This window comes from Tachyglossus aculeatus, chromosome Y3 (genome assembly GCF_015852505.1).
Source record: "Tachyglossus aculeatus isolate mTacAcu1 chromosome Y3, mTacAcu1.pri, whole genome shotgun sequence".
NCBI classification, from domain to species: Eukaryota; Metazoa; Chordata; class Mammalia; order Monotremata; family Tachyglossidae; genus Tachyglossus; species Tachyglossus aculeatus.
Window position 1 is genome coordinate 748302 of NC_052095.1, and position 24249 is coordinate 772550.

General features: G+C 44.4%; 1 protein-coding gene across 1 annotated transcript in view; it reads left to right on the forward strand.

Annotated features, from left to right (window-relative positions):
- LOC119946730 (ras-related protein Rab-7a-like) overlaps window positions 1-24249 on the forward strand; it is a 58321-nt gene that overhangs the window by 17256 nt on the left and 16816 nt on the right. The window contains exons 2-5 of the mRNA XM_038768149.1: window positions 1356-1415; window positions 3454-3580; window positions 20406-20624; window positions 22853-22981. Of these exons, the coding sequence (XP_038624077.1) occupies window positions 1363-1415; window positions 3454-3580; window positions 20406-20624; window positions 22853-22981 (528 nt within the window). The 5' untranslated portion in view covers window positions 1356-1362. The remainder of the gene's footprint in view (window positions 1-1355; window positions 1416-3453; window positions 3581-20405; window positions 20625-22852; window positions 22982-24249) is intronic.

A 24249-nucleotide genomic window follows, 5' to 3' on the forward strand; every position in this document is an offset into this window, starting at 1 on the left:
GCTGGAAAGGAATAGGTTCAGGATGAAAGGTAGCTTACCTATAATGGAGCGGGACTTCCAAAGGCCATGTGCAAGCTAACCAGATTGGACACCGTCCAGTCTACAGTTACAGTCTCCCTCTCACTTTGACTGTAAACCCCATATAGGCTCCATAATTTCCAGTGCCTAAAGTCAGTTATAGCTTTAAACTGTCAAAATCACATGACTTTTTAAATTTTGACTGGAATTAGGAGAGAACACTACATCTGTCTAATCCTACTTCATGTTCTATATTCCAGTTCTTTAGTGCTCAAGTTCTTTGTTTTAAAATTTCAAGTGTTTCTGATAGTCAGTTTTCATGTAGTCTTAATTGTTGAATCATTAACAGGTTTAACTTACCCAGTCTGATCAAAACAGAATCAGAAAAATGAGGTAGGTAGCTCTGATCATCCTTTCAGTTTTCAAAATACTGTGTCCTTCTCAGCCCAAGTTTAGGAGAAGCAACATAATGAAATGGTAAAGCTCTGGTCTAGGAGCCGGAGGACCTAGGTTCAAGTATGAGCTGTAACTCTAACTTACATTATGACTGTGGGCAAGTGACTAAACTTCACTGTACCTCAGTGTTCTCATCTGCAAAATTTGTATAAAAATACTTGCCTTTCTTACTTACCTTAATAGGTTGTTATGAGGGCAAAAATAAGCTAAATAGTATGAGAGTGCTTTGGGAATAAAAGTACTATTGAAAACCAGAGTATAATTACTCTTGCTAGACTGTAAGCTCCTTGTGGACAAGGAACATTTTTACCAACTCTGTTATTGTACTCTCCTAAATGCTAGTACAGAGCTTTGCACACAGAAAGCACTCTATAACTACCAATGATTGACTGATTGATTGAATTATATTATAATTCAATAATTATAATATAATTATACAATATATAATTATATATCATAATTATATATCATATAATATATTATAATATATTATAATTATTTATTATATAATATATAATATATATTATGTAATATATAATTATATATTATATTATATTAGAGAAGCAGCGTGGCTCAATGGAAAGAGCCCGGGCTTTGGAGTCAGAGGCCTTGGGTTTGAATTCTGGCTCCGCCACATGTCTGCTGTGTGACCTTGGGCAAGTCACTTAACTTCTCTGAGCCTCAGTTACCTCATCTGTAAAATGGGGATTGACTGTGAGCCCCAAGTGGGACAACCTGATCACGTTGTATCCCCCCAGCGCTTAGAACAGTGCTTTGCACATAGTAAGTGCTTAACAAATGCCATCATCATTATTATTATTATTATTATATATAATTCAGCTATGTATCAGACTTATAGTACTTCTCTCTTGGTTTTCTAGTTTGAAGATGACATCTAGGAAGAAGGTATTGCTGAAAGTTATCATCCTAGGAGACTCGGGGTAAGTATTTATCATTTGAGGATGCTCTGGCCAGTTGTAACATGTCATATCTCTTCCTGGAGGCCTTTCCCCAACTAAGTTCTCATTTCCTCTACTCTTTTCCTTTCTGTTTTGCTCATACACTTGGATCTGTACCCTCTAAGCATGTACTTGGCAAGTGTAACAGAGTAGAGTTGGTAGACATGTTCCCTGCCCAGTCTAGAAGGGGAGTCAAATGATAAAATTAATTACGAATGTATATAAGTGATATGGATTGAAGGGGGAGTACTGTCAAATTCATTCATTCATTCATTCATTCAGTCGTATTTCTTGAGCGCTTTCTGTGTGCAGAGCACTGTAATAAGCGCTTGGGAAGTACAAGTTGGTAACATATAGAGGCGGTCCCTACCCAACAGCGGACTCACAGTCTAGAAGGGGGAGATGGACAGCAAAACTAAACATATAAACCACATAAAATAAATAGAATAAATATGTACAAGTAAAATAAATAGAGTCATAAATATGTACAAACATATACATATTTACAGTTGCTGTGGGGAAGGGAAGGAGGTAAGGTGGGGGGGATGGGAGGGGGAGTAGAGGGAGAGGAAGGAGGGGGCTCAGTCTGGGAAGGCCTCCTGGAGGAGGTGAGCTCTCAGTAGGGCTTTGAAGGGAGGAGGAGAGCTAGCTTGGCGGATTTTCGGAGGGAGGGCATTCCAAACCAGGGGGGTGATGAGGGCCGGGGGTCGATGGCGGGACAGGCGAGAATGAGGCACAGTGAGGAGATTAGCGGCAGAGGAGAAGGGTGCGGGCTGGGCTGTAGAAGGAGAGAAAGGAGGCGAGGTAGGAGGGGGTGAGGTGATGGAGAGCCTTGAAGCCGATGGTGAGGAGTTTTTGCCTGATGTGTAGATTGATTGGTAACCACTGGACATTTTTGAGGAGGGGAGTAACATGCCTAGAGTGTTTCTGCACAAAGATGATCCGGGCAGCGGCAGAGGGGAATAATAATAATGATAATAGTGATGGCATTAATTAAGTGCTTACCATGTGCAAAGCACTGTTCTAAGTGCTGGGGAGGTTACAAGAAGCATTCATTCATTCATTCAATAATATTGATTGAGCGTTTACTGTGTGCAGAGCCCTGGACACTTGGGAAGTAGAAGTTGGCAACATAGAGAGACGGTCCCTACCCAACAACGGACTCACAGTCTAGAAGCAGTGAGAAGCAGTGTGGCCCAGTGGAAAGAGCGTGGGCCTTGGAGTCAGAGGTCGTGGGTTCCAATCCCAACTCCGCCAATTGTCAGCTGTGTGTGACCTAGTTGTATAATAATAATAATGGTATTTGTTAAGTGCCTACTATGCTTAAAGCACTTTTCTAAGCGCTGGGGGAGATACAGTGTAATAAGGTTGCCCCATGTGGAGCTCACAGTCTTAATTCCCATTTTACAGATGAGGTAACTGAGGCACAGAGTTGTGACGTGCCCAGAGTTGCACAGCTGACAAGTGGCGGAGCTGTGACTCCAAAGCCCATACTCTTTCCACTGAGCCATGCTGCTTCTCATAATAATGGTGATGGTGTTTGTTAAGTGTTTACTGTGTGCCAAACACAGTTCTAAGTGCTGAGGTAGTTGCAAGGTAAACAGGTTGTCCGATGTGGGGCTCACAGTCTTAATCACCCTTTTTATAGATGAGGTAACTGAGGCGCAGAGAAGTTAAATGACTCGCCCAAAGTCACACAGCTGATAAGATATGGAGCAGCTGGGATTGGAACTCACGAGCTATGACTCCCAAGCCCGTGCTCTTTCCACTAAACCATGCTGATCCCACAAGGTTATTTAAGCTATAACCAGGGGAGAAGAAAGGTTAAACTAAATCTGATGTGGGTATCAGTGATTGCTTACCTTCGGAGAAGATTCTAGCAGTGAATATTCTTTGATGCAGAGTTTCTTGTTGAAAAAGCATGTCATCAAAATAGAAGAGCTGGTTGTAATTAATACTGAACATCAGTACATGTAAACGTTTCATCTCATGCAAACCCTCTTTTTTCTGTTTGGTACAGGGTGGGAAAGACATCCCTCATGAATCAGTATGTAAACAAAAAGTTCAGTAATCAATACAAAGCCACAATAGGTGCAGACTTTCTGACAAAGGAGGTGATGGTGGATGACAGACTAGTTACAATGCAGGTAAGGAGCACCATATTTTTTAGTGATATAGCTCTGAAATGTTCCTGTGAACCTGTTTTTTGTTGCAGGTGAAATATCACTATATTACATTTCTTTATTTTAGACATCATAGGGTGGTGTTAGTTTCAACACTATAACTCTCCCCCTCTTATTTTGGTGTTCAGTATCTTAAGGCCCTTAACATGAGGTTTTTGGTCTTGTGTTTGATAAAGAAAAGGAGTATTAGGAAACGGGCAGCTCTATATCTAAGCAGTGACTATTTAAGATGGGCCCAGCAAGAGCAGATGAAAATAGGCGAGGGAGAAAAAAACAAACAGCTGCTTCATAATTTCTATAAAATGTTCAGGCATATCTGAAGCTCTCAGCATCACAACAACAACTACCCTTTAAAAGATTACGACAAGGTATTTTGGAAAGGATATTATTTTATTTTGAATCATACTAAGAGAGGAAAAAGAAAAGTCATTTCTCTCTCTTAACATCCCATATCAATTTTTCCTCTTAAAGAGAGTATAGTTTTACAAGGATACAAAATTCATCCATTCAGTTCATTTATTCATTCAATTGTATTTATTGAGCACTTCCTGTGTGCAAAGCACTGAACTAAGCGCTTGGGAAGTACAGATCGGCAACATATAGAGATGGTCCCTACCCAACAACGGGCGCATAGTCTAGAAGGGGGAGACAGACAACAAAACAAAACAAGTAGACAGGCTTCAATACCCTTAGAATAAATAGAATTATAGCTATTTATACATCATTAATAAAATAAATATAGTAAGTATGTACAAATAAAATAGAGTAATAAATATATAGAAAAATATACAAGAGCTGTGGTGCGAGGAAGGGGGTAGGAACGAGGTGGGAGGGGCGATGGGGAGAGGAGAAGGAGGAGGGGAGGGAGAAGGGGGGCTCAGTCTGGTAGAGGAAGAGAGCTTGGAAGAGAGGAAGAGAGTTCTGGGTCCAGATGGTCTTTCCTATTTAGGGAGGCTCTGGACTTCACGATCAGTGGACATTCCAGCTGGCTTCCCTCGTCTGGAAATGGCAGTCCACATTCCCCTCTTTTCCTGTGAAGCATGCTTTCTGCTTAGTGTTTACAATGGGCCAAACACTGTACTCTGCTCTGAGGTAGATCCAAACTGATTAAATTGGACACATTTCATGTCTTAATTCCATTTTACAGAAGAGTTGCCAGAATACAGTGAAGGGGACCGCCTTTACCAAAGTCGACACAAAATGGACTTGTCAATTTGGTCAACATGTCCGAAAACCAAAATGGTCACATGTCACAAAATCGACATGTAATGGAGCGGGAATTAGAACCAAGTCCTCTGATTTCAGGCTCGCGTCCTTTCTGTCTACATTTTTGATTTGCTGGCTTGGATGCTTAGAATTTGCAGACCATTCATTTATTCATTCATTCATTCATTCAACTGTATTTATTGAGCGTTTACTATGTGCAGAGGACTCTACTAAGCTCTTGGGAAGTACAAATCGGCGTTTAGAGTGAAGTTCCGTGGAAAATGATTGTATTGGTGCTGAGCATGGGATATAGTAGTTAATGGACTGTATTTATGGAGCATTTACTCTGAGATGGGCGCTGTTCAGGGCATATTGGAGGGTCTACTAGAGGTAGTCACTGCGCTGATGGAGCTTAGAACCAACTATGTGTAGGGCAGAGGACCAAGTGCATGGGAGAGGACATCAGGGTGAATAGATAGTAAATGGTGAACATACAACACGACTGTTATCGTGTGGATATGGGACCCTTAAATTCACACTGTCCCCGTATTTCCAGATATGAGCTCTCCTGATCAGGCAGCTTATGGAAGAGTCACCTGAATGTGATTCACATTCACATTCACATTCCCATGAAGTCGATCGGGCCAAGATGTGCACTGCCTTGAGGCCTGGAACAACCTGGAACCAAGCAGTGCATTACAGTGGGTCTTGAAACTGTTGTCATGGTTGGGAGAACATTAGAAGGCTGCTGCAGTAATGAAGGTGAAACCTATGATAAGTGCTTAGATGAGCATTTTAGCAGTTGCTCTGCAGAGGAACAAGCAGATTTTAGCACTGTCAGGGAGACATATCTTCAGGATCTGGTGAGAGACTCAATATGTGGATTGATTGAGGCAGTAGAGCAAAGGCTCTTGCCAACGCTATGGAGTTGTTATATAGACAGAATGATAGCTTCAAATCCCAGCTCCACCAACTGTCAGCTGTGTGACTTTGGGCAAGTCACTAAACTTCTCTGTGCCTCAGTTACCTCATCTGTAAAATGGGGATGAAAACTGTGAGCCCCCCGTGGGACAACCTGATCACCTTGTAACCTCTGCAGCGCTTAGAACAGTGCTTTGCACATAGTAAGCGCTTAACAAATACCATTATTATTATTATTATTATTATTATTATTATAGCTTTGTCGACAGTGGTAGGAAGGAGAGACAGACAGGAGAGAGCTGGTTTTGAGTGGGAAGGGGAGGCGTTCTGTTTTGGGTATTATCAGTGTCAGCAAGGATGGAGAAGTTGTTTTGGGGCAGAGGAGAAGGTAGAACTAACGCAGGTGAGGGAGAGGTTGATATGGCACTTGTGTCTAGACAGGGGGTTGAATTGTGACAGAAGGTGCCATTTATGAACTAGTTTTCGGGAACTAGGTTCTGTTTTAATGAGTACTTACTCGGGTAGGTCCCCCTAGATTTCAAGCCCACGCAGGTGCTGAAAATCATGCTAAACATGCCAACTAGGTTCTATCTGCTGGTTGGATTCCCTCTCAATAGGGCCGCCCATGGCATGCATACAGCATCAATTCAGTTGCATTTGTTGAGCACTTAGTGTGTGCAGAGTAGTGTACTATGTGCTTGTGTCATATTCCCTGACCTCAGTGACCTTACAGTCTAACCTTAGTCTTAAGTAGTTTACTAGCTAAAGAGTGAGACATACAAATAATAATAATTTTGTTTAATATTTGTTCAGTTCTTACCATTTTAAGAACTGTTCTAAGCACTGGACTGGGTACAAGGTAGCCAGATTATGGTCCACTTGGGACCCACATTCTAAGGAACATAGACAGTTTCTTATGTGGGGAGAGAAGGGGGCAGAAACAGGCATTTATTTAAATCCCATGTTACAGTTGAGGAAACTGAAGGCCAGAGAATTTATTTGACTTGCCCAAGAACACTTAGTAGGCAAGTGGCAGAGGTGGATTTAATTAATTGATTAATTGTATTTATTGAGCTTTTACTGTGTGCAGAGCACAGTACTGCACTCTGTTGCTGAATTGTACTTTCCAAGCTTGTAGTACAGTGCTTTGCACACATGAGCATTCAATAAATTCAGTTGAATGAATGAAGCTTGGGAGAATAGAATATAACAGAGTTGGTAGACATGTTCCCCACCCACAATAAGGTATATAGTGTAAAGAGGGTTACAGACCCAGGTTCTAATCCTGACTCTGCTTATTTGCTGCTGTTTAACATTAGGCAGGTCACTTAATCTCTTTGTTGTCTCATTCTCCTAATCGGTAAAATGGGGATATAATCCTTGTTCTCCTTCCCTTCAGACTATGAGCCCTGTGACTGTGTCCAACCTGATTTTCCTATATCTCTCCCAGCACTTAGTACTGGGGTTGGCACACAGTAAGCAATTAACGAATACCGTGACATGACAATGATGATGATGCTGATAATAATGAATATTATGATTAAGTTTTATAGGTCACTGTATATTTCAATTATTGTTGTTTATAACTGCTTTTGTTGTTACAGTTTTGCTGTCTGTCATAGTAAATTGGAAGAGACCAGATCCAGGATTTGAATCAATCCTTCCAGAAATGAATGACTCCAAATTTAAAATTAAATTTACATCATTTATTATAAGGGGTTTTTCCAGAGGAGAGATTTAAGTTTATGCATATAGCTATAATTCTATTTATTTTGATGGTTTTGAAACTTGTCTACATTTTTGTTTTGTCTGTTTACCCCTTCTAGATTGTGAGCCCATTGTTGGGTAGGGACTGTCTCTATTTGTTGCCGACTTGTACTTCCCAAACGCTTAATACGGTTCTCTGCACACAGTAAGTGCTCACTAAATATGAATGAATGAATGAATGAATAGCTCTGGCTATTGCCATTTCATATTCAAATCAATCAATCCGTTTATCAGTCAGTAGTATTTATTAAGCACGTACGTATGCAGAGCACTGTACTAAGTCCTTGGGGGAATACAGTACAACAATACAATTAATAAGGATCTTACAGACTAGTGGAGTCAGGCATTGAAATAAATTATGGATACATATCTAAGTGCTATAGGGCTGAGGGTGAGGTGAATATCCAAGTGCTTAAAGGGTACAGATCCAAGTATGTACCATGCACCTGTGTTATTTGTTTTGTTTCGTTGTCTGTCTCCCATTCTAGACTGTTAGCCCATTGTTGGGTAGGGACCGTCTTTATATATTGCCGATTTGTACTTCCCAAGTGCTTAGTACAGTGCTCTGCATGCAGTAAGCGCTCAATAAATACGACTTAATGAATGAATGAAGTGCCAGGGTGAGGCAGAAGGGAAGGGGGAGTGAGGGACATGGGGTTAGTCAGGGAAGGTCTTTTGGAGGAGAATTGAATTTAATAAGGCTTTGAAGCTAATAGTCTGTCAGATATAGAGGGGAAGGAGTTGCTCGCCAGAGGAGAATCTGCTTAGGAGGGTGATGGTGAGATAGACTGAGTAGGTTGGGAGTAGGTTGGCAATGGAGGAGTAAATTACAGAGATGTGTTTGGTCATATTAGGAAATCAGCAAGGTAATTTATGAGGAAGAGAGATAATGGAGTTCCTTAAAACGTATGGTAAGGAGTTTTTATTTGCTGGAGAGATGGATGGGAAACCACCGGAGGTTCTTGGCAAGGAGCATGGCACAGTGATAGAGCATGGGCCTGGGAAGCAGAAGGTTGTCCATTCTAATCCCACCTCCACCATATAGTAATAATAATAGTAATAATAATAATTATTATGGTACCTGTTGAACGCTTACTGTGTGCCAATCACTGTTCTAAGCACTGGGGTGGATAGAAACTAATTGGGTTGGACTCAGTCCCTGTCTCACATGGGGCTCGTAATCTTAATCCCTATATTACAGGTGAGGTAACTGAGGCACAGAGAAGTTAAATGACTTGGCCTAGTTCACACAGCAAACACGTATCAGATCTGGGATTAGAACCCAGATTTTTCTGACTGTCAGGCCTGTGCTGTCAAGCCCCTTCTTTCCTCTCCCCCTCGTCCCCCTCTCCATCCCCCCGTCTTACCTCCTTCCCTTCCCCACAGCACCTGTATATATGTATATATGGTTGTACATATTTATTACTCTATTTATTTATTTATTTATTTTACTTGTGCATTTCTATCCTACTTATTTTATTTTGTTGGTATGTTTGGTTCTGTTCTCTGTCTCCCCCTTTTAGACTGTGAGCCCACTGTTGGGTAGGGACTGTCTCTATGTGATGCCAATTTGTACTTCCCAAGCGCTTAGTACAGTGCTCTGCACATAGTAAGCGCTCAATAAATACGATTGATTGATTGATTGATTGATTGCTGTATCCATTAGGCCACTTGGCCACTTGTCTGCTTTATGACCTTGGGCAAGTCATTTCACTTTTGTGCCTCAGTCCCCTCATCTGTAAAATGGGTATTTAAGAATGTTAGCCTCATGTGGGATAGAGACTGTTTCCAACCCGATTACCTAATCTCTACTCCAGTGTTCATTCACTTATTCATTCATTCAGTCGTCTTTATTGAGCGCTTACTGTGTGCAGAGCACTGTACTAAGTGCTTGGAAAATACAATTCGGCAACATATAGAGACAGTCCTTACCCAACAATTGGCTCACAGTCTAGAAGGGAGAGACAGACAGCACAACAAAACAAGCAGACAGGTGTCACACCATCAGAATAAATAGAATTTTAGCTACATATACATCATTAATAAAATAAATAGAGTAATAAGTATGTGCAAATATACACATCATTAATAAAATAAATAGAGTAATATGTACAAATATAAACAAGTGCTGTAAGGGGGAAGGACAGAAGGAGAGGGGCGATAGGGAGGAGAGGAGGAGGAGAGGAAGAGGGAAGGGCTTAGTTTGGGAAGGCTTCCTGGAGGAGGTGAGCTCTCAGTAGGGCTTTGAAGGTAGGAAGAGAGCTAGTTTGGGGGATGTGTGGAGGGAGGGCATTCCAGACCAGAGGTAGAACATTGTCCAAGGGTCAATCAATCAATCAATCAATCAATCGCATTTATTGAGCGCTTACTGTGTGCAGAGCACTGTACTAAGCACTTGGGAATCAATCAATTGTATTTATTGAGCACTTACTGTGTGCAGAGCACTGTACAAAGTGCTTGGGAAGTACAAGTAAATAGAATAGACATGTACAAGTAAATAAATAGAGTAATAAATATGTACAAACATATATACATATATACAGGTGCTGTGGGGAAGGGAAGGAGGTAAGATGGGGGGATGGAGAGGGTGACGAGGGGGAGAGGAATCAATCAATCAATCGTATTTATTGAGCACTTACTGTGTGCAGAGCACTGTACTAAGCTCTTGGGGAGTACAAGTAAATAGAATAGATATGTACAAGTAAAATAAATAAATAGAGTAATAAGTATGTACAAACATATGTACATATATAGAGTAAATCAATCAATCAATTGTATTTATTGAGCGCTTACTGTGTGCAGAGCACTGTACTAAGCGCTTGGGAAGTCCAAGTTGGCAACATATAGAGCCAGTCCCTTCCCAACAGTGGGCTCACAGTCTAAAAGGGGGAGACAGAGAACAAAACCAAACATACTAACAAAATAAAATAAATAGGACATGTACAAGTAAAGTCAAGCGTAATAAGAGTACATAGGACATGTGCAAGTAAAATCAAGAGTAATAAATATGTACAAACATATATACATATATACAGGTGCTGTGGGGATGTGCTGTTGCCGATTTGTACTTCCCCAGCGCTTAGCACAGTACTATGCACACAGCAAGCACTCAATAAATACGAATGAATGAATGGGGAAGGGAAGGAGGTGAGATGCTTCAACGGTGGCGCGGGGAGGTGACGGGGGAGGCGCTCCGCAGGGGTCCCCTCAGCCGCCACCATGTTCAAGCTCAGGGGCGGCCCTGAAACCTCCCCCGCCTAGACCCCCCCCCACCCCCTTCCCCAGACTGGTGAGCATGAGGTACAGTGAAGAGGTTAACGGCAGACGAGTTGAGTGTGTGGAGTGGGATGTAAAAGGAGAGAGGGAGGTAAGGTGGGAAGGGGCAAGGTGATGGAGAGCTTTGAAGCTGAGATTGAGGAGTTTTTACTTGCTTTGAAGGTTGATATGCAACCACAGGAGATTTTTGAGGAGGGGAGTAACATGCCCAGAGCACTTCTGCACAAAGATGATCCGGGCAGCAGCGTGAAGTATAGATTGAAGTGGGGAGAGACAGGAGGATGGGAGACCAGAGAGGAGGCTGATGCAGTAATCTAATCGGGATAGGATGAGAGATTGAACCAGCAAGGTAGTGGTTTAGATGGAGAGGAAAGGCGATGTTGTGGAGGTGAGACTGGCAGGTTTTGGTAACGAATTGATTGTGTGGGGTGAATGACAGATCGGAGTCAAGGATGACACCAGGTAGCGGGTTTGTGAGATGGGAAGGATGGTAGTGGTCCACAGTGACGGGAAAGTCAGGGAGAAGACAGGGTTGGGAGGGAAAATAAGGAGCTCCGTCTTGGACATGTTGAGTTTTAGATGGCAGGCAGACATCCAGATGGAGATGTCCTGAAGGTAGGAGGAGATATGAGCCTGAAAGGAGGGAGAGAGAGAGCAAGGGCAGAGATGTAGATTTGGGTGTCTTCAGCGTAGAGGTGATAGTTGAAGCCATGGGAGCAAATGAATTCACCAAGGGAATGAGTATAGATGGAGTACAGAAGGGGACCAAGAACTTACCCTTGAGGAAGCCCTACAGTAAGGGGATGGGAAGGGCAGGAGGAGACCACGAAGGAAACTGAGAATGAACGGCCAGAGAGATAAGAGGAGAACAAGGGGAGGACAGAGTCTGTGAAGCCAAGGTTGGTTAGCATGTTGAGAAGGGGGTGGTCCACAGTGTCGAAGGCAGCTGAGAGGTCGAGGAGGAATAGGATAGAGTAGGAGCCATTGGATTTGGCAAGAAGGAGGTCATTGGGGACCTTTGAGAGGGCAGTTTCGGTGGAGTGTAGGGTACAGATTGGAGGGGATTTAGGAGACAATTAGAGTTGAGGAATTTGAGGCAGCAAGTGTAGATGACTCATTCTAGGAGTTTGGAAAGGAAGGGTAGGAGGAAGATAGGGTGATAGAAGGGGCACTGGGGTCAAGAGAGGGTTTCTTTAGGATGGGGGAGATGTGGGCATGTGTGAAGGCAGACGGGAAGGAACCAGTGGAGAGTGAGCAGTAGAAAATGGAAGTTAAAGAGGGGAGGAGGAGAGGGATAAGAGATTTCATTAGATGAGAGGGAATGGGGTCTGACACACAGGTGGATGGAGTAGCACTTGAGAGGAGGGTGGAGATCTCATCTGAAGATACTGCTGGGAAGGATGAGAGAGTAGCGGAGGGGGTTGAGAGCAGGGTGGTTGGAGAAGAAGGAAGAGTGACTGGAGAGCTCAGACTGGATGGAGTTCATTCACTCATTAAATCGTATTTATTGAGTGCTTACTGTGTGCAGAGCACTGTACTAAGCGCTTGGGAAGTACAAGTTGGCAACATATAGAGATGGTCCCTACCCTACAGCGGGCTCACAGTCTAGAAGGGGGAAACAGACAACAAAACAAAACATATTAACAAAATAAAATAAATAGAATAGTAAATATGTACAAGTAGAATAAATAGAGTAATAAATCTGTACAAACATATATACAGGTGATGTGGGGAGGGGAAGGAGGTAAGGCGGGGGGATGGGAAGGGGAGGAGGGGGAGACGAAGGAGGGGGCTCACTCTGGGAAGGCCTCCTGGAGGAGGTGAGCTCTCAGTAGGGCTTTGAAGGGAGCAAGAGAGCTAGCTTGGCAGATGTGTGGAGGGCGGGCATTCCAGGCCAGGGGGAGGACGTGGGCTGGGGATCGACAACAGGACAGGCAGGAACGAGGCACAGTGAGGAGGTTAGCAGCAGAGGAGCGGAGGGTGTGGGCTAGGCTGTAGGAGGACAGAAGGGAGGTGAGGTAGAAGGGGGCAAGGTGATGTAGAGCCTTGAAGTCGAGAGTGAGGAGTTTTTTCCTGATGCGTAGGTTGATTGGTAGCCACTGGAGATTTTTGAGGAGGGGAGTAACATGCCCAGAACACTTCTGCACAAAGATGATCCGGGCAGCAGCGTGAAGTATAGATTGAAGTGGGGAGAGACAGGAGGACGGGAGACCAGAGAGGAGGCTGATGCAGTAATCTAGTCGGGATAGGATGAGAGATTGAGGGTAGCAGTTTGGATGGAGAGGAAAGGGCGGATCTTGGCGATATTGCGGAGGTGAGACCGGCAGGTTTTAGTGACAGATTGGATGTAAGGGGTGAACGAGAGAGCAGAGTCGAGGATGACACCAAAGTTGCGAGACGGGAAGAATGGTGAGACGGGAAGGATGGTAGTGCCTTCTACAGTGATGGGAAAGTCAGGGAGAGGGCAGGGTTTATGAGGGAAGATAAGGAGTTCAGTCTTGGACATATTGAGTTTTAGATGGTGGGCAGATGTCCAGATGGAGATGTCTTGAAGGCAGGAGGAGACCCGAGCCTGAAGGGAGGGAGAGAGAACAGGGGCAGAGGTATAGATTTGGGTGTCATCAGCGTAGAGATGATAGTTGAAGCCATGGGAGCAAATGATTTCACCAAGGGAGTGAGTGTAGATAGAGAACAGAAGGGGACCAAGAACTGACCCTTGAGGAACCCCTACAGTAAGGGGATGGGAGGGGGAGGAGGAGCCCGCGAGGGAGACTGAGAATGAACGGCCAGAGAGATGAGGAGAACCAGGAGAGGACAGAGTCTGTGAAGCCAAGGTTGGATAGCGTGTTGAGGAGAAGGGGGTGGTCCACAGTGTTGAAGGCAGCTGAGAGGTTGAGGAGGATTAGGATAGAGTAGGAGCTGTTGCATTTGGCAAGCAGGATGTCATTGGTGACCTTTGAGAGGGCAGTTTCTGGGGAATGTAGGGGCGGAAGCCAGATTGGAGGGGGTCGAGGAGAGAGTTGGCGTTGAGGAATTTGAGGCAGCGTGTGTAGACGACTCATTCAAGGAATTTGGAAAGGAATGGTAGGAGGGAGATAGGGCGATAACTAGAAGGTGAGGTGGGGTCAAGAGAGGGTTTTTTTTTAGGATGGGAGAGACATGGGCATGTTTGAAGGCAGAGGAGAAGGAACCAGTGTAGATGACCTCCTCATTTTCCGGTGAGTCTGGGGGAGTGGGAGAAGAAGAGGCCTCCACTGGAGAGAGCTGCAGAAGAGACCGTGTCCTCCGGAGACAGCCATGTTTCAGTTAGGGAGAGGAGGAGTAGAAAGCTGGAAACGAATAGGTCCAGGATGAAGGGGAGCTTACCTATAATGGAGTGGGGGTTCCAGAGGCCACACTTGGCAGCAGCTGTGGAGGGGTGGGGGGAAGGGTGTGAGGGGTGGGGAGGGTTTGGATTGGGATGAGTTGGCAGGGGCCTAGATTGGGAAGAGGGGTGGCGATGAGAAAGGAGAACTGGGATGGGGTGGGGGCGGGGAGGAGGGGAGGGAGGCGGCTGGGAGGGAGGAGTTGAGGGTTGGCGCTGGTACAGAGGGATCCTGGGTATGGGGTGAGGGTGAGGGTGTTGGTGGGGGAAAGGGAGAAAAAAAGCTGGGTGGGAGAGGGGAAGTGGAAGGTGAGGAATGGGAAGGGCAGTTGGGAGCAAAGGACTTGATAGTTTATGGTGAGGTCAGCAAGGTAAATGACAGCACAGCGGGAGGTTAACAGTTGAAATGCAGAAGCAATAGCACAGTAGCAATGATATAAGTAGGTGATGGCATCACAGAGGGTAGTTAACAATTAACATGCTATGGCAACAATAAAATATGCAGATGATGTCACAGAGGGCAGATAACTACCATGTGATGGCAAAAAATAAGCACATGATGACATCGCAGACAGCAGTTAACAACATATGATGGCAGCATTAGCAATTAACATTCGGAGTTAATTTTACTAATGAAGTAGGTGGCCAGATCGTTGGGGGTGAGGGATAGAGGAGGGGGAGGAACGGGGCCTGTGGAGGGAGTTAAATGTCCGGAACAGCTGACTGCGGTGATGGGCATGAGTGTCAATAAGGGAAGAAAAATAGTTTTGCCTGGCAGAGGAGTGGACAGTTAAGTCAGGAAAGGATAAATTTAAAGTGTAAAGGGTTGGATTTGTGTTTAGACACTCGCCAGCAGTGTTTAGCTGCTCAAGCATAAGAACGAAGGAGGCGGATAGTGGCAGTGATCCAAGGCTGTGGGTTAGTGATACAAGAGCAGCGAAGGGAAAGGGGATGAGTGAGTTGAGTTGAGTAGAGAGGGTGGAGTTGAGAGCAGTAATCTGGTTATTAAGAGTGGGTAGAGAAGATAGGGAGGCGAGGTGGGGTGTGATGATCTGAGAGAGATGTGTGAGGTTGAGACAGCGGAGGTCTCTGTAGAAAGTAATATAGATTTATGGAAGAAGGAGTGAGAGAGAGGAGGCAGGTTAGACGGTTATGATCAAAGAGGAATTGCAGAATTGGTGAGGATGGAGATAGTGCAGTGATAGGAGATGTTGAGGACGAGGGTGTGACCAAATTGGTGAGTGGGTGAGGTGGGGTGGAGCAGTAGTTTGGTAGAGTCAAGGAGAGATAGAAGGCAGGTGGCAGAGGAGTCATCGGGGTCATCACTGTGGATGTTGAAATCTCTGAAGATCAGAGTGTGCGTGGAAAAGGAGAGAAGGAAGGTGAGAAAGGGGTCAAAATCGTTAAAAAAAAGGTGGAGGTAGGGCCGGGGGGCGGTGTCTGGATTACAGTTACAAGAATTTGGAGAGGGTGGTAGAGTCGAATAGTATGGGCTTTATAGGAGGGGAAGGAAAGAGAAGGAGGAGGAGGGATGGTGTGAAAGCAACATTGGGGTGCGAGAAGGAAACTGACACCTCCTCCTTTCCTGGAAAGTCTGGGGGAGTGGGAGAAGAGGCCTCCTCTGGAGAGAGCAGCAGAAGAGACTATGTCATCTGGGGTGAGATGACTATGTCATCTGGGTCTCAGTAAGGGCGAGGAGAAAGCAGTGGGAAAGGTTCCGAACAGGTCAGGGATGAACGGGAGCTTACCTATAATAAGCTGGGGTTTCCATAGGCCACACTTGGCAGCAGCTGTGGAGGGAGGGGAGGAAGGAGGAAGGGTGCAAGTGATGGGGAGGGTTTGGATGGGAATGAGTTGGTGGGGGCCTGGGCAGGAAGAGGGGGATGAAGGGTGGCAATGAGAAAGGAGAACTGGGATGGGGCCGGGTTGGGGAGAGGGGAGGGAAGAGGGTTGGAAGGGAGGGGATGAGGGTTGGTGCTGGTACAGAGGGATTCTGGGGAGGGGGTGGGGAGGAGGAGTGGGGATGGGGGAAAGGGAGGGAAAGAGCGGGGAGGGAGAGAGAAAGGGGAAGGTGAGGACTGGGAAAGGCAGATTGGAGCAGGGGAGTTGATAGTTCATGGTGAGGTCAGCGAGATAAATGACAGCACAGCAAGCAGTTAACAATTAACATGCAATAGCAACAATAAAATAAACAGATGATAATAATAATGGCATTTGTTAAGCACTTACTATGTGTGAAGCACTGTTCTGAGTGTTGGGGGGAATACAAGGTAATCAGGCGTCCTACATGGGGCTCACAGTCTTAATCCTCATTTTACAGATGAGGTAACTGAGGCTGAGAAGTTGAGTGGCTTGCCTAGCTCTGACAAGTGACAGAGCTGGGATTAGAACCTCTGACTCCCAAGCCCGGGTTCTCGCCACCTAGCCAGGGAGCAGTTAACAGTTAACATGCAATAGCAACAATAAAATAACCAGATGATGACATCCCAGAGTGCAGTTAACAATTAACATGCAGTAGCAACAGTAATGATGCCCAGAGCAGAAGGTTGAATTGTCCATGGGTCAATCAAATCAGAAAGGCTAATGGCAAGGAGAGTCCAAGGGCTCTTGGCAAAATTGACTCTGAGGTGCTGGAGGATGGAGTTCTGTGGATGGCAGTTCTGGAGAAGGGCAGAACTGTTTGGGGGTTCAGGGGAGAGGAAACGCTTGGGAAGAGGAGTAAACAGCCACATAACATGGGGGGCCTGAGTAGGAGTGAGTGTGCGTAGTTGCTAAAGTAAAATGGTGAGAACAAGGGCCTTGTTCCCCAGAGATGAGGGTGGGGGAAATCAGTCACATCCAGTCCAGTCCTAACATGGAAGGAGGGAGTGGAGGCTCCCCAAAGAAGGTCACTTATGGTCGGGGGAGGGAAAGCAGGGGGACACAGTGTCCTACAGCAACTGGCTCAAAGTAAATTCTTAACAAATACCACGTATACAGTCTGCTGCCTAGATCGTTTTTTTTAAGAAACATTCAGACTGTGTTTTCCCACTCCTTAAGAACCTCCAGTAATTGCCCCTCCATCGTCTCAGTAACAGAAACTCGTTACCATTTGCTTTAAAGTAGTGTGTCAGCTTAGTCAGCCTAAGCCTACCTTGCCTCCCTGATATCCTCCTACAACTCAGCCTACACATTTCAACTCTTCAAAAGCTAAGCTACTCATTACTTCTCATCTCGTGAGAAGCAGCGTGGCTCAGTGGAAAGAGCTCGGGAGTCAGAGGTCGTGGGTTCTAATCCCAGCTCTGCCACATGTCTGCGGGGTGGCCTTGGGCAAGTCACTTAACTTCTCTGAGGCTTAGTTACCTCATCTGTAAAATGGGGATTAAGGCTTTGAGCCCCAAGTGCGACAACCTGATCACCTTGTATCCCCCTAGCGCTTAGAACAGTGCTTCACACATAGTAAGTGCTTAACAAATGCCATTATTATTATTATTATTATTATTATTATTATTATTATTATTACTATTACTATTATTATCTCTATCTCATTAGTCTAGCTGCTGACCCCTCACCTGCATCCTGCCTCTGGCCTGAAACACCCTTCCACTTCCTAGGGTGAGACTTTATTGAAGGCACATTTCCTTCAAGAGACGTTCTCCAACTAGGCCCTTGTTTCCACTTTTCCCACTCTCTTCTGTGTTACATTGCACTTTGACTTGCACTCTTTACTCACCCTTCCCATCCCCAGGGGCTTATGAACATATCAGTAATTTATTTATTTATATTAATGTCTGTGCCCATAACTTTGGCGTTATCCTGACGCCTCTCTCTCATTCAAACCATATAATTAGTCCATTACTAAATCCTATCGGTTCTACCTTCACAGCATTGCTACATTGCCTTTTCCTCTCCCTCTAAACTTTTATCACGTTAATATGGTTACTCATCCTATCACACCTGGATTACTGCATCAGCCTCCTTGCTGACCTCCCAATGTTCTGTCTCTCTCCTGCCAGTCCATACTTCACTCTGCTGCCTGGCTCATTTTCTACAAAAATCAAATCAAATCAGTCTGCTTCTCAGAAAACTCCAGTGGTTGCCCATCCACCTCTGCATCAAACAAAAACTCCTCACTGTTGGCTTTAAACCACTGTACCGTCTTGCCCCCTCCTACCTAGTCACATTTCTTTCCTACAATTTAGCCCACACACTTTACTCTAGTGCTAACCTTCTCACTGTGCCTTGATCCTGTTCTTGCTGCCGACCCCTTGCCCACGTTCTGCCTCTGGTTTGGAACTCCTTCCCTCTTCAAATCTGACAGATAATTATTCTCCCTCCCTTCAAAGCCTTACTGAAGGCACAACTCCTCTAAAAGGCCTTTCCAGACTAGACACCCTGCTTTCCTCTTCTCCCACTCCCACTGTCTCCCTGACTTGCTCCCTTTGTTCTTTCCCCTCCTATTCTCACAGCACTTATATACATATCTGTAATTTATTTGTATTGATGTCTCTCTCCCTCCCAGACTATATGCTCGTGTGGGAAGGGAATGTGTCTGTTTACTGTTGTAGTGTACTTTACCAAGCACTTAGTACACTGCTCTGCATACAGTAAGCACTACCATACACGATTGAATGAATGAACAAATGAGTGAATGAATGTGTCGCCCTGTAGACTGTAAACTCATTGTGGACGGGGAATCAATCAATCAATCAATCGTATTTATTGAGCGCTTACTGTGTGCAGAGCACTGTACTAAGCGCTTGAGAAGTACAAGTTGGCAACACATAGAGACGGTCTGTACCCAACAGTGGGCTCACAGTCTAGAAGGGGGAGACAGAGAACAAAACACAACATATTAACAAAATAAAATAAATAGAATGGATATGTACAAGTAAAATAAATAAATAAATAGAGTAATAAATATGTACAAACATATATACATATATACAGGTGCTGTGGGGAAGGGAAGGAGGCAAGGCGGGGGGATGGAAAAGGGGACGAGGGGGAGAGGAAGGAGGGGGCTCAGTCTGGGAAGGCCTCCTGGAGGAGGTGAGCTCTCAGTAGGGCCTTGAAGGAAGAGAGCTATCTTGGCAGATGTGCGGTGGGAGGACATTCCAGGCCGGGGGGATTACGTGGGCCGGGGGTCGACGGCGGGATGACAACGAGGCAAGGTGAGGAGATTAGCGGCAGAGGAGCAGAGGGTGCGGGCTGGGCTGCAGAAGGAGAGAAGGGAGGTGAGGTAGGAGGGGGTGAGGTGATGGAGAGCCTTGAAACCGAGGGTGAGGAGTTTCTGCCTGATGCGTAGGTTGATTGGTAGCCACTGGAGATTTTTGAGGCGGGGAGTAACATGCCCAGAGCATTTCTGGACAAAGACAATCCGGGCAGCGGCGTGAAGTATGGATTGAAGTGGGGAGACACAAGAGGATGGGAGATCGGAGAGGAGGCTGATACTGCAGTCCAGGCGGGATAGGATGAGAGCTTGAACGAGCCTTACTCCCCTCCTCAAAAATCTCCAGTGGCTCCGGTGGCTGGGAGGGAGGAGTGGAGGATTGGTGCTGGTACAGAGGGATCCTTGGTAGGAGGTGAGGGGGAGTGGTCTTGGTGGGGGAGAGGGAGGGAAAAAGATGCGTGGGAGAGGGGAAGGGGAAGGTGAGGAATGGGAATGGCAGTTGGAAGGAAGGGAATTGAAAGTTCATGGTGAGGTCAGCAGGGCGATTTACAGTACAGCAGTACAGCGGGAGGTTAACAATTGAGGTGCAGAAGCAATAAAACAGTAGCAATGATATAAATAAGGTGGTGGCATCACAGGGGGTAGTTAACGATTAATATGCTGTGGCAATAATAAAATTGGCAGATAATGATGTCATAGAGAGCAGATACAAACTATTGTGTGCTGGAGTAGGGTGGACCTGTTAAGGGGGGGTCACGGAGGAGAGATACCTGGGGAGAGGAGTGAACAGCCAAATAGCTTGGGAGGGCTGAGTAGGTGCGAATGAGGTTGTCGTTAACTTAGTGACAACAAGGGCCTTTTTCCCGGAGGAGGGGGCGGGGAGAGTCAGTCAGGTCCGGACCCGGGAAGGAGGGGATGGGGGGCACTTTAAGGAAGGTCGCTTAAAGGGGGGGAGGTGGAAGCAGGGGGCGTCTATGGGGGCGCTGTGAGGAACATTCTACCAACTCTGTTATACTTTACTCTTCCAAATGCTTAGCACAGTGCTCTGCATGCAGTAAGTCTTCAATAAATAAGATTGATTGACTGATTGATTGATTTTTCCACAGATCTGGGACACGGCAGGTCAGGAAAGGTTTCAGTCCCTTGGAGTAGCCTTCTACAGAGGAGCAGATTGCTGTGTTCTGGTATTTGATGTGACGGCACCTAACTCATTCAAAACCTTGGATAGCTGGAGGGATGAATTTCTCATTCAGGCCGGTCCCAGGGATCCTGAAAATTTCCCCTTTGTTGTTTTGGGAAACAAGATTGACTTAGAAAATAGACAAGTAAGTTCTTGGTCAGCAAAAACAATTCCATTTAAAAATAGAAAAATCTCAAATCTTTTGGAACACCTTTATGAGCTTATAGTTTAAGTTAGGAAAGGACATAAAATATAAGAAAACCTGGCACTTTATTTTTCCTGGAGTATAGTTGGCATACTCCTTGTCTTCCCTCCCAAACCCTGCCCTGTCCCTGACTTTCCCATCACTGTTGACAGCACTACCATCCTTCCCGACTCATAAGCCCGCAACCTTGGTGTCATCCTCGACTACAATCTCTCCTTCAACCCTCACATCCAAGCCGTCACCAAAACCTGCCTGTCTCACCTCCGCAACATTGCCAAGATCCGCCCTTTCCTCTCCATCCAAACCGCTACCCTGCTCGTTCAAGCTCTCATCCTATCCCGTCTGGACTACTGTATCAGCCTCCTCCCTGATCTCCCATCCTCTTGTCTCTCCCCACTTCAGTCCATAGTTCACACCACTGCCCAGATTGTCTTTGTCCAGAAATGCTCTGGGCATGTTACTCCCCTCCTCAAAAATCTCCAAAAAATATTATTAATAATCATAATCATAACTTTCTTTGTTAAGCACTTACTATTTATCAGATAGTGATCTAAGCACTGGGGTAGATACATGTTAGTTGCAGTCTAAATTGTAGAAACAGCCTGACCTAGTCACTTGTTCTTCCGTCTTGTCTATCTCTCTGCCCTTGTCCTGCCTCTGGCATGGAACACCCTCCCTTCTCAAATGGAGAAGACAATTACTCTTCCCACTTCAAAACCTTACTGAAGGCACATATCCTCCAAGAGGCCTTCCCTGACTAAGCCCTCCTTTCCTCTTCTCCCACTCTCAGTGTCCACCTGACTTGCTTCCTATATACTTGCTTCCCAACCCTACATGACTTATCTGTAATTATGTATTTATATTAATGTCTGTCTCCCCCTCTAATAATAATAACAATGATGAATTTGTTAAACACAATATGCCAGGCACTGTAATAAGTGCTGGACTGTAAGCTCATTGGGAGCAGGGAATGGGTCTGTTTATTGCTATGTTGAGCTTTCCCAAGAGCTAATACAGTGCTCTGCTCACAGTAATTGCTCAATAAGTATGATTGAATGAATGCAGGAAGGAAGGAAAGGAAAGGGAAGGGAAGGTCAGGGAAGGGGCCTGGGATTCAGGGAACCTGAGTTATAATTTAGGCTCTGCCTCTTGTTTGCTCTGTGACCTTCAGCAAGTTACAAATTCTCTGTGCCTTAGTTACCTCATCTGTAAAATGGGGATTAAGCCTGAGAGCCCCATGTTGGACAGTGACTCTGTCCAACCTACTTAGCTTGTATCTATCTCAGCTCCTAATACAGAGCCTGGTACATTGTAAGTTCTTAACAAATACATAAAAAAAATATTCAGTGCCTGTGGGGTTCACAGTCAAAGTAGGACAGTATTATTATTAGTTTCATTAAGTGTTCACCTTGAACAAAGCATTGTGATAACTAAAGCTGTTAAGATTGATAGCTGGACATTGCGCCAACCTCACAAGGCCTATGGATTCTGGTGGGAAGTGGAGCTATGTTAAAAAAATGCGTATAAGTAACTTACACTAAGACCAACTTAAATAATTCAAAAGTCCAGAGTAACATTAAAAACCATTCATTCAATCGTATTTACTGAACGCTTACTGTGTGCAGAGCACTGTACTAAGCGCTTGGGTAGTACAAATCAGCAGCATATAGAGACGGTCCATACCCAACAACCAGCTCACAGTCTAGAAGATGGGCTCACAGTCTAGAAGTAGTTACCAAGTAGTAAAAACCAGGTAGTTACTCAGAATTGTAGAAGGGGCCTTCCCTCAGTTTATTCCTTACTCCAAGCCACTTTCCTTGGTTCAGACTCCCACAGCCTTGACAGAGTTCTAAATGTTATTATAAACATCATTGTTGGGACATTGTTTAGCCAGTTTTGTAGGTCATCATTGCATGGCTCTGGCTTTGTATCACCTTTCATTCTAACATTGTGTGGTTATCTACTCCCATGATGACTGGTAGGAGGAAGAAGGCTGGCTAGAGTAGTGGGCAGTTCCATAATGACTAAAAACCTTTGAAAAGGTGAATATAACCTGAAAAGCCCTCTGGAAAATCCCATGGATTAAGATTCTGTTTGATTTTAACTGGTCTCTATTTTGTTGAGACCATTTTTATGCAAGAGCTTTCACCTCCTCTTCTTTTTTACAGATTGCTTCAAAACGAGCACAAGCTTGGTGTTTCAGCAAAAATAACATCCCCTACTTTGAGACCAGTGCCAAAGAAGCTATCAATGTGGAACAGGCTTTTCAGACAATTGCAAGAAATGCTTTTAAACAGGTGGGCATCTGGGAGGTAATATACTTCCTCTAGACAATGTCTTATTAATTATTCAATTATATCTACCATATAGAGCATGCAGTAATTCACTACTGGGTCTCTTAGCAATGGTGGACTGATTATGTAAAGAAGTTAATATTAAATGATGGTCTTCTTTGTCTCTTTGACATTCATCTTAATGTTTGATATGGACCATCTAACATCCCAGATTTTTCCCCCCATATTTTTCTTATAATTCATCTTCAGTCAGTCAATAATATTTATAAACACTTACTCTGGCAGAATGTTGGCTGTGCACTTTGGAGAAAATAGAATTAACAGGCATGATTCTTGCCCATAAGGAGGTTACAATCCACTTGGTTTGGAACACTGTTCTAAGTGCTTGGGACAGTAAAATAATTAGCAGTCAAAATATATGATCTGGAGAGGGAGACAGGGAATAAAATAAATTACAGGTTGGCTGAAGCAGTCGATTATAAGGATAGTGCGAAAGTGGAATGTGGACCAATTATCCCTTAAATCACCCAGATTTTCTTAAATGATAAAATTTTTGTCAGGCATAATTTCCTTATAGTGAATGGAATATTTGAGCACTTACTGTGGACAGAGCATTGTTCAAAGTTCCTGGGAAAATACAACACAAGGAGTTTACAGGCTAATGAATTTCAGGCTTTCACCCTCATTAAGAAGTATTTCCTTTTGTTCAGAATCTAGGTTTCAGTGGATACTTTCTCTTACCGGAAAATTACAATTCTCAGTTGCCCTGTCAGTCAATCAATCACTCATATTTATTGAGTGCTTAGCATGTGAACAGTGCTATGGTAAGTGCTTGGGAAAGTATAATGCAACAGCATTAGCAGTTACATTCCCTTCCCATAATAAGCTTACAGTTTAATCCTTCCCTTTCATAAATTTTGAAGTCTTCAATAAAGGTTGCAACCTTTAACCTTCATTTTTATGGAAATTTTTGTAATTCGTTCCTCATTTGAGAGGGATTCCAATTCCTTGTCATTTAAGTTTGGTTGTAGTTAAGATCTGAACCGCATATCATATTCAAGCTATTCTGGCAGTAACTTAATGGCAGTTGCATTTGCAGTTGTAGTTGCAGTCACATTTAAGATACTAGTCAAAGTCATCCACTGCCCAACTTTCTGAACCATTTATATCTCTTTGTCACATTCCTTCTCTTTCTCCATCCTTAAATTGATTCTTGGGGATTTTAATCTCTTTCTCTTTTTTTTTTTTAAAAAAAAGACACTTAAACTGAA